This window comes from Cyprinodon variegatus, unplaced genomic scaffold (assembly GCF_000732505.1).
Source record: "Cyprinodon variegatus isolate N-32 unplaced genomic scaffold, C_variegatus-1.0 Scaffold135, whole genome shotgun sequence".
In the NCBI taxonomy this organism is placed as follows: domain Eukaryota; kingdom Metazoa; phylum Chordata; class Actinopteri; order Cyprinodontiformes; family Cyprinodontidae; genus Cyprinodon; species Cyprinodon variegatus.
The window spans coordinates 1,131,265-1,140,864 of NW_015150588.1; the positions used below are offsets into that span (position 1 = coordinate 1,131,265).

The following is a 9,600-nucleotide window of genomic DNA, read 5'->3' on the forward strand; positions in this document are numbered from 1 at the left end:
TAACCTATTGAAAGTCAGCCTCAGATGACCTGCTTGCCACAAGTTGATGCGCCTACATACACTCTCATTAGAACGGCGCCCTGCAGGATAGGAAGTGTGTACAATGTGAGCAATTAAATAGAATTATGTATTTACTATTTTAATAAATTTAACATTTCTATTCGACACACAGTAGGAATAAATATATTTCTAAGTATTTTGCAGTTCATTTATTAGAAAAATTTTTTTATTTAGAAATCATTTATTATCCAAACAATTTAAAGGGGGCGGCGCCCAAGCGCCCCCTACTGGCCAGCCGCCACTGGGTAAATCTCAGCTGATTAGAAGTTTCCATGTGTGCTAGAGTGCATTTTCAAAATAGCCTGCTGCAAACTGCAAATGTGTTTTTTTTTTTTTAAGGTTCTACTTTCTGTCCCCATTTTCCTCTGAGTATGTGACAAATAGGCTTTTGCAGTTAACAGCTTTTCCCACCTGAGATGTGGATCCCTGCAGCTCCTCCAAAGTTGGCGTTGGGCCACACTTCTGATGAGCCTGATTATCTGCAGTTTACCCATCCTGACAGTTTAGGTTTTTTTGCTTACACTTCAACACACTTGGTTCTCCACTATGTCATTTATTCAATCAGGAAAACACTTGCAAAGTGCAGACCTCCACCAAGCAGTACATTTTGCCTGAAATTGCGACTTACACCTCTGGCTAAAACTCGCACCTGATCTGGATCATTAACGACTTTAAATGACTCCGTCCTTGACATGAGGCACATCTATAGTAACAAATGTCATTAAAGTAAGTTTATGTTTTTAACCGATCCTGCAAACCTACATCGTCCCCTCTGCTTTTTGCATCAGACTTTTTAAGTCTGATGCTGTCAGTCAAGTCAGTGCTGCCACCCTCTGGTTTAGGGGGGGGAACTGCTCTTATTGCCAAATATCTCTATCTCACCACGTTGGAGAATCTTTTAGAACATTCCTGTATCCAGATTATGACCTGAATCATCGCCACAATAAATCAGATTCCTCCCCATGAGGGACACCTCTGATAAAAGTTTAATTAATATCCATCCATGACTTTTTAAGTTCTCCTGTAAACAGAAACTCTCCTAAAAGCAGCCAGAGATAATAATGTCCTCAGACAAAAACTAAAATGTTCACAGAACGATTAGATTTCTCGTGAGATTAAATCACACCCAGGTGGAATTTATTCATGGCCAGTCCACTGCAAAAACCTAAATTTGACTTCCTGTTTAAAGTAATTACACTTTAAAAGATTAATTATGGACTTGCATATATTTCTATAATTGAAACACATACACTGATAAAACAAATAAAAAATACAGCACTGCTTCAAATGTTCTCTTTAAAAAAAAAAAAACTTTATTCAAACGTACAGTAGACTGGCAAGAACACTTAAAAGTTTTCAAGAGTATAATTTGAATCAGAACTTTGGTTTCTAATACAAAAAAAAACATTTAAATCAATCAGATTTATAAAACTTCATCAAAAAACAAAAACTGGACTAAAGTACAAAAACAGTTCTGCATTACATGCAACAAAAGCCCCGATCTACATATACAAAGTAGTAACGGTATAAAACACCTTTAAGGCAACTTTAACAATGCTGTTTTCTCAAACTAGGTAAAAGGCGAGTTGTTTTGTTCAGAAATGTGCATCAAAAAGCCTTTACAGTACTGAGCAGCAACCAGAAGCTGTAATCATCTGGACTTCACTGCAGCTCCTTCTGGATGCTAAAACAAAACAGAAAAAAACATCATGAGCTTCTGATGCTGCTGCATGAACAGTTGTGACAAAACATTTCTTCTTTTTATTCAGGAATATGGAATTGGATAAAATCGCTTATATAATAGCTTATATAAATAGCTCGTTTTTCCCTGATAATTTTGCTACAGGCAACAGAAACGCCATCAGTGACCCTACTATAATCATGATGATTGTACCATGCAGACTGGGTTATAATTTTGTATTTATGAGTTTATGTGTATTTTAATAAACAATGTTTTTAGTCAAATTAAACTGAACACAAGCAAGCTCATTTCTAAGGACACAGATGCAGTAAAATACCATTACATCACATGAGAACCCCTTCATAGAGGTTTTAAATCTGTTGTCATTCTAAACATTCCCTACTAGATTTTGTATGGTTACTGTTTTTGACAAAGCATAAAAAAGGAGTTTTAATCTGGGTTTGCCCCTTTAAATGGAGCTGTAGGGTGCAGAATGAGGAAGCTTACCTCTCCAAATACTCGTGGACGTTGTCGTGGCCGTTGTAGCGTGCAAGGCCCACTAGGATCCCTGTGGCACAGCGGCCCTCCTTCTTACGACACAGGCTGCAGTTGCACATCCCCCTGCAGATGGGACATGACCACGTCTGGCAGAAACAGCAAAAGAAGGACAGTTATTCATTTTACTCTCTACTATTTCTAATACTTTAACTGAAACTGAGTCTTATTAGAGTTGTGAATGAAAGTCCTTTCAGGATAGTTTTGAAATAATTCATATGGTTATAGAAATACAGCTGTGCTTGAAAGTTTACATAACCTCCCAATAAATAAAAGGATAAGTCCACACTAGCAATTCAAATAACACAAAACTGAAAGAAGAAAAATTCACTTAAGGATAATTTACTAAAATAAATAACGTTTTATTTAAAAAGTAATAAAAATTTGAAGATTAGAAGGAAACCTGACATGGTGCTCAGGATCAGGTTTAAGTTTACCATGAACTGGAGGCTACGACTGTCACCATCCACAGTAAGCAGCTGCCCACATTAGTGAGGTAAATGCTTTTTTGGGAAAGGACCTCTAGACAGAGACAGACTGAGCCGTTCAGCTACAATGACAAAATCCTATTGCTGAGGACATTGGGATAAGCCTTTAAATACTTAGAATATTGTAATAAAATAGGAATTATACCATCATGCTAATGATCGGGACAATAGCGTGTCCATGTGATCAGCTGGTTTCCATTAGATAAAAACTTTTTACAAATCTTACTGTAGGATCTGGTTAATGTGTCTCTGCAAAGTGTCTAGAGATGATATGAGCTGCAAATTGGCACTAAAGAAACTACCCAGAAAACATTTTGTATTGTTAATAGATTATGAATAAGCTTCTTAAAAAGGATCAAAAAAAGTGGTAAATTAAAGGTACTAATCAGTTTAAATTAGGCTTGAAGAATACATCTATTGCTACGCACATAAGCATCACTACATGCATATCCTGAAGAACTGCCAAGAGTGCAGTAAGTTTTAGCTCATTATTCTAGTACAATGCGGTAAAGCATTCTATTTAGTTGTCTTGCTAGAAAAAATTTAACTATATATATATATATATAAACATGGTAATAGCTCATTTTGTAACATAAGTGAGCCAATTGGCCACTTTTGGCTCTGCTGGTTGCAGATCTCTGATCTAGCAGGTGACATTTGTGATCCTATCTCAGTATGGGACCAAGTAAAAAACTTTGTAAAGCTGTAAAGGTAGAAATTGAAATTGGTCCATCATATGAACTTTATTTTGTACCATATCTTCAGTAAAAGGGGCCAGAACCAGCTCCACATGGGCTCCAGCCTCTGTCTAGAACTGCCCATGTCTCCAAGTCTGTAAAACTCTTAGTGACTCTAATGTAAAAAATGAACCAATGGTAAAATTATCAAATCATTAGATGTTTCATATGTTTCACTGCCAAGACGCCAGACACCAGCCAAAAGGAAGCTTTTTTTCCCTTTTTTTTTTTTTTTTTTTTTTTTATAAACATAAAGCTTTGTTGAGAAGAATGTTATAAACTAAACTTCAGGTATAGTGAAGGATGTTCTTTTTCGGGGTGGATGTGGATTAGGTAGCCTGATATGGTGAAAAAATTGCATATCTTCTTTTTGGAAAGTTAGCTTGTATGAGCGCTGCAAACAACAACTTTTAAACAGAGCGTACACGAGGAGAAATGGGACCGTGCACTCTTGCACATGTTTAATAGGTGTTCCCTTTCAGGAGCAGGTACAGGGTTGTGCATGTGCATTTTTTTTTCCTGTGGAGAGGACGGGTCTTTTCAAAAATTCACAAAAACCGTCCAGTATACCTTTAAATAGGAACCAAAAGCAGCACAGTAATAAAACCATTTAATGCCGTTTTATGTAGAGTCATATGAAAAAGTTCGACCACGTCTATTAATCTTAATTATTTTTATTTCTAAATATTTGGGTGTTTGCAACAGCTATTTCAGTTTGATATATCTAATGACTGATGGACACAGTAACATTTCAGTATTGAATTGAAGTTTATTGGACTATAAGAAAATGTGCAATATGCATTAAAACAAAACTTGACAGGTGCAAAAATGAGGGTACCCTAATCATTTTATTGATTGAAATACCCTTAACTACTTTTCACTGACTTACTGAAACACAAAATTGGTTTGGTAACTTCAATAAGATTTGAACTTCATAGCCAGGTGTATCCAATCATGGGAAAACGTATTTAAGGTGGCCAGTTGCAAGTTGTTCTCCTGTTTATATCTCCTCTAAAGATGAAACATGGGCACTTCAAAACAACTCTCAAATGATCTGAAAACAAAGATCAGTGAAACATAGTCGTTCAGAGGAAGGATACAAAAAGTTGTCTCAGAGATTTCAACTGTCAGTTTCCACTATGAGAACCAGTAATGAAACGGAAGACCACAGGGACAGTTCTTGTTAAGCCCAGGAGTTGCAGGCCAAGAAAAATATCAGAGAGGCAGAGAAGAAGAATGGTGAGAATAGTGACCCACAGACCACCTCCAAAGACCTGCAGCATCATCTTGCTGCAGGTGCTGTCACTGTGCATCGTTCAACAATTCGGTGCACTTAGCAGCAGGAGAAGCTGTATGAGAGAGTGATGCAACAGAAGCCTTTTCTGCAAACACGCCACAAACAGAATCACTTGAGGTATGCAATAGCACATTTGGACAAGCCAATTTTAGACCTTATTAATTTTAGAATAAGGTCCTGTGGACTGATGAAACAAAGATTGAGTTGTTTGGTCATAAAAAAAAGGCGTTATGCATGGTGGCAAAAAAACACAGTGTTCCAAGAAAAGCACTTGCTACCCACTGTGAAATTTGGTGGAGGTTCCATCATGCTTTGGGGCTGTGTTGCCAATGCTGGCACTGGGAATCTTGTTAAAGTTGAGGGTCGCATGGATTCCACTCAATATCAGGAGATTCTTGAAAATGATGTTCAAGAATCAGTTACGAAGTTGAAGTTAAGAGGGGATGGATGAACAAGAAAATGATCCAAAACACCGCTCCAAATCTACTCAGTCACTCATGCAGAGGAACAATTCCAATGTTCTGGAATGGCCATCCCAATCCCCAGACCTGAATATCATTGAACATCTGTGGGAGTATTTAAAGCAGGCTGTCCATGCTCGGCGACTATCGAACTTAACTGGAATTGTTTTGCAAAGAAAAATGGTCGAAAATCCCTTCATCCAGAATCCAGGAACTCATTAAAAGCTACAGGAAGCGACTAGAGGCTGTTGTTTTTACAAAAGGAGGATCTACTAAATATTAATGTCTCTCTTTTGCTGAGGTGCCAATATTTTAACACCTGTCAAATTTTGTTTTATTGCGTACTGCACATTTTCTGTTAGTCCAATAAACCTCAATTCAACACCGATATATTACTGTGTCCAACAGTTATTAGATATATCAAACGGAAATAGTTGTTGCAAACACCCAAATATTTAGAAATCAAAATAATTAAGATAAATGGCGGTGCCCAAACTTTTATACATGACCGTATTTTGAGTCATATTGTTATTACAGACCTTCTTCAGGATTATTGGAGATCTTATTTTTTCGTACAATTTGCAACCCTAATTTCAACAACCCATAGAATTCAATATATAAGGAAAGTAAAATATCCAAACTAGTGATCTTTTAGAATGTCGTCTTTGTGAAAAAAAAAAAGTATTAAGAGCCTTGGTACCTTTAACCTTTACCAAGCAGGGATAAAGCTCTGCTGCATGTGTGTGAAACTCACCGGGTCCAGCAGCACACTGCGAACATCCTCTCCGTAGCGATTCTTTAGACATGGTCCACAGAACTGACCTTTGACCCCCACACAGTGACCACTACGGCACACTGTCTTGGTGTCCAGAGTCTTCTGTCGGCACTGGTGACACGAGCTGCCCTAAAGAGGACGTGAAGAAGAAGAGCAATTCAGCCGCTCTGCTAAGATCACGACACATAAGGAGGTAAAACACTGGAAAAACGATCTAGAAAAGTAAACATTTCTTAAAATACGTGTATTTAGCTTTACTTTGAACAGGTATATAAGATTTTTATCCTTAAAATAAAACAATTAGATAATATGCTCTTGAATTAAGACAAAGCAATTTTTTTTTATTTTAAATGTAAAATATCTTGTTCCATTGTCAAAATGTCTCACTTATCTCCTAAATTCAAGAAAAAAATGCACTTAAAGAAAAAAATACTGATTTAGACTTTAATTTTTTTCCATGAAGGTGAAAGCTGTGATAACCCACATTCTCTTTATCCCAGATCTTGTCCTTGCTGCGGTAAGCTATGTTTTCCAGGTCCTCCTCTGTGATATCATCCACGGATTTCACAATGTACTGACTCCTCCTGGAGCTGTGGCTTCTCCTCCTCTTCTTCCCCCCATCAACATTCTCCTCATCCACCTGTTCAGAGGTAAACCCATTAAAGGCCTCAAGCGGGATTATACTTCTCTTTTTTCAGTGATTACAAATATTTCAGAGAAACATCTGAAATTAAGCAAAAAGAATGAGAGTGTTGTGTTTGATAAAGCGTCTGGAGCAACTCGTACCTCCAACAGTCTCCTGATGTCAACAGTCCTGGGACTTGTGATTTTAGTTGGCTCATACTTTTCCTCCACTGCAAAGTTCTCTGGAGGACGAGCTTTACGGGACGGGTTCCTTCTTTCTGACCCTGCTTCAGACCTAAGCTTACGCTTCTGCGCTACCTTCTGGGATACTCGCTTCCTCTTCTGCAGAGACGGAAAAAAATAAACATATTTTTAACAATAAAGGAGGAAAAAAGGACATTTTTGTTCCGATTCTTTTGGTTCTGATTTTCTTAAACAACGCAAAAGATAATTGATGCAGTTCTATTATGCATTATATTTCATTTGCACTTTACTAAACCTACATTCTTCACACATACACCCCACCATAATGTAAATCACAATTTATAGTGAGAACTTTGAGGCAAAAACGTAAAATAAACATAGAGGTTAGTCAACAGTAAGTCTCAAGTCTTTCCACTGGCGTCTCAAGTCAAGTAAACATCCCAGATGCATTTCTCTAAGCTAAGGCATGCAATGCTTGAGTAATAAAACAATAAAGGTGGAGTAATAATAACTTCAAATTTTAAAAGATGTTTTTTGTTTGCTGAAACAACCTTTTCCTCAAAAAGATACTAACCTTATGAACATCAGCAAAACAAGAAAACGTTTGTCTAAAACCAGACTTATTTGCAAAGTGGAACAACATTAACATTAAAAACCTGTTTTAACATGATAATGTGAGTAACATCAGATTATTGAAGTAACAGATCAAGTTATTCATACGTGCAGAAGTTCATTTTGTGATCAAATTGATTTATTAAGAAGTGGTTAAGCAGCTTTCTGCCAGCTTATATCCATCATATTTGTTTTTGGGTTCATTAGTCAAAGAAAGAGAACTGACGTCCCTATAATACATGATCGGAGGAAATCATTTAATCTGAATAAGAGAAATGTTAAGAATCCCTGAAAATTATTCAAGAAACGACAGGTTTGCAAATTATATACCTCGTTTAAAGTCCAATGTTTTAATCTTTAAAGTTTTGGTGTTGGAACTTTAGACTTTCCAGGCTAAAAACCTAAATTCTAAGTGAATCTTCAGCATGCATCAGTCCCTTTATTTCCTTTGATTCAACATTTTCTAAGTTTGAATGTCAAAAGGAAGCTGAATGCTGCTGCCTCTAGTTTTCAGCCCACATTATCCCAACTCAAAATCATTTCTTTTTGATCCTCTTTGCAGGCTCTGCAAAAAACTTGAATCATAGAGAATGTTGTCTGTTGTATCAAATGTTTGGGTTTCTGAAAATTTACAAAAAAAAAAAAAAAGCCAGGTTTTTTCATTAATTTAACTTGATCGAATTGAAGAAAAGTATAAGTAAAATTCAGCTTAATAAAGAGGATGGTGAGTTTGCTTTGTATGGCGATTAGATAAGAGTTCAAGAATCAATGTCCAGCTCAACTGACTTATTTTATCATTGGAATAAAAAAATAAAAATGATTTGGTGTTTGTTAAAGTCAAATCCAGATGGGTACATTAAACGTGAGGTGTGAACCGGCAAAATAAAGGTACAAATTTAATAAACAAAATGAAAAATCACAGCCTTTGTTGACGATTTTGTCACAATCAAATCAAACATGCCGACTTGCATATTTGCATGAAAATTAATCTGTATTAGAAATATCTGAGATTAGGTCTATAAAAACATTTGACTTATTGGCATGAAAAATAAAAACACTGAAAAGTGAAAAACACAGATAAAGTTTTCAGGTGGTTTTCCTAATTAAAAACATATTAAAACTGCTTTATTCCCACTGATCACAGCAAATATAGCTGCAAGGCAAAGAAAGGATAGAGTAGCTCCACCCAACGTGCGTCAGACCCACTTCTCCACTGCGCAGCCACAGCAGCAAAGCTGCTTCAGAACTAAACTGGTATTAGCAGCAAAAATGAAGCAGCAGACGCATTTTTGCTGCTCCTGATGCGTTCGGTGTGAACGCAGCTTAAGTTTCCATTCTGGGACTTGTCTTGACTTTAGAGTTGTCTCTGACTTCCCCGTCTTTGCTTAAGACTTCAGTTGAAACTTGAGGACAAGACTTGAAACTTACCTTAAACTTGTAAAACAGTGACTTAGTTTAATCTTTTTTTAAAGAAAAAGGCGAGGGCTCACCTCAGGTGTGTTTGGTGGAGTCAGGTCAGCCAGAGAGCTGAGATCAGCAAACAGCTTAGCGAGCTGAAAACATCACAGAGATGAAAGAGTCAAAGGATTTGATCAAATTCAACCACAATATGCTGAAACACCAAAAATTCAAACTGTACCATTGCTTTGTTTTCCTGGATGTTGCGATCACGCTTCATTAGACAGTGGGGGAGGACCTCCTTTTTGTCCTTCAGTCCCACCTCTTCCTCCTCCTTCTCCTCCTCTTCCTCCGTGTCCTCCTTATGATCCTGTTTCACCTTTTCTCTTCCTCTGCCTCTTGGAGACATTCTAATCTCTCGGACTGGTTTTTTAACCCTGTTCTTTTTCGACTCTTGTTTAGGGGCAGGTCCTTTTTTGCCTGGAAACCTAGAGAACATTTTCAAAATTTCACTTAAGCAAATAACCAAGTCTTCCATTTTCTTTAAAGGGACAGCGTGTAAGATTTACCTCCACCTAGTGGTACACTAAATAAATTACATACAACAGGCTGGCGGCTCCATAGATATCCATGATAAAGGCTAGATGTCTTACGGCGGGGTCTCAAACGGCATCACCGGGCGGCCATCTTACCACAGGCAGGCTTTCT

At 37.2% G+C, this 9,600-nt stretch overlaps 1 protein-coding gene across 1 annotated transcript in view; it reads right to left on the reverse strand.

Moving 5' to 3' along the window:
• Positions 1-1,378: 1,378 nt before the first annotated feature.
• Positions 1,379-9,600, reverse strand: part of cdca7l (cell division cycle associated 7-like) — a 12,842-nt gene continuing 4,620 nt past the window's right edge. Inside the window, exons 4-10 of the mRNA XM_015376448.1 lie at positions 9,134-9,380; positions 8,985-9,047; positions 6,841-7,020; positions 6,539-6,694; positions 6,034-6,183; positions 2,249-2,385; positions 1,379-1,744 (exon numbers count right to left, since the gene is read on the reverse strand). Coding sequence (XP_015231934.1) covers positions 1,723-1,744; positions 2,249-2,385; positions 6,034-6,183; positions 6,539-6,694; positions 6,841-7,020; positions 8,985-9,047; positions 9,134-9,380 — 955 coding nt within the window. The 3' untranslated portion in view covers positions 1,379-1,722. The remainder of the gene's footprint in view (positions 1,745-2,248; positions 2,386-6,033; positions 6,184-6,538; positions 6,695-6,840; positions 7,021-8,984; positions 9,048-9,133; positions 9,381-9,600) is intronic.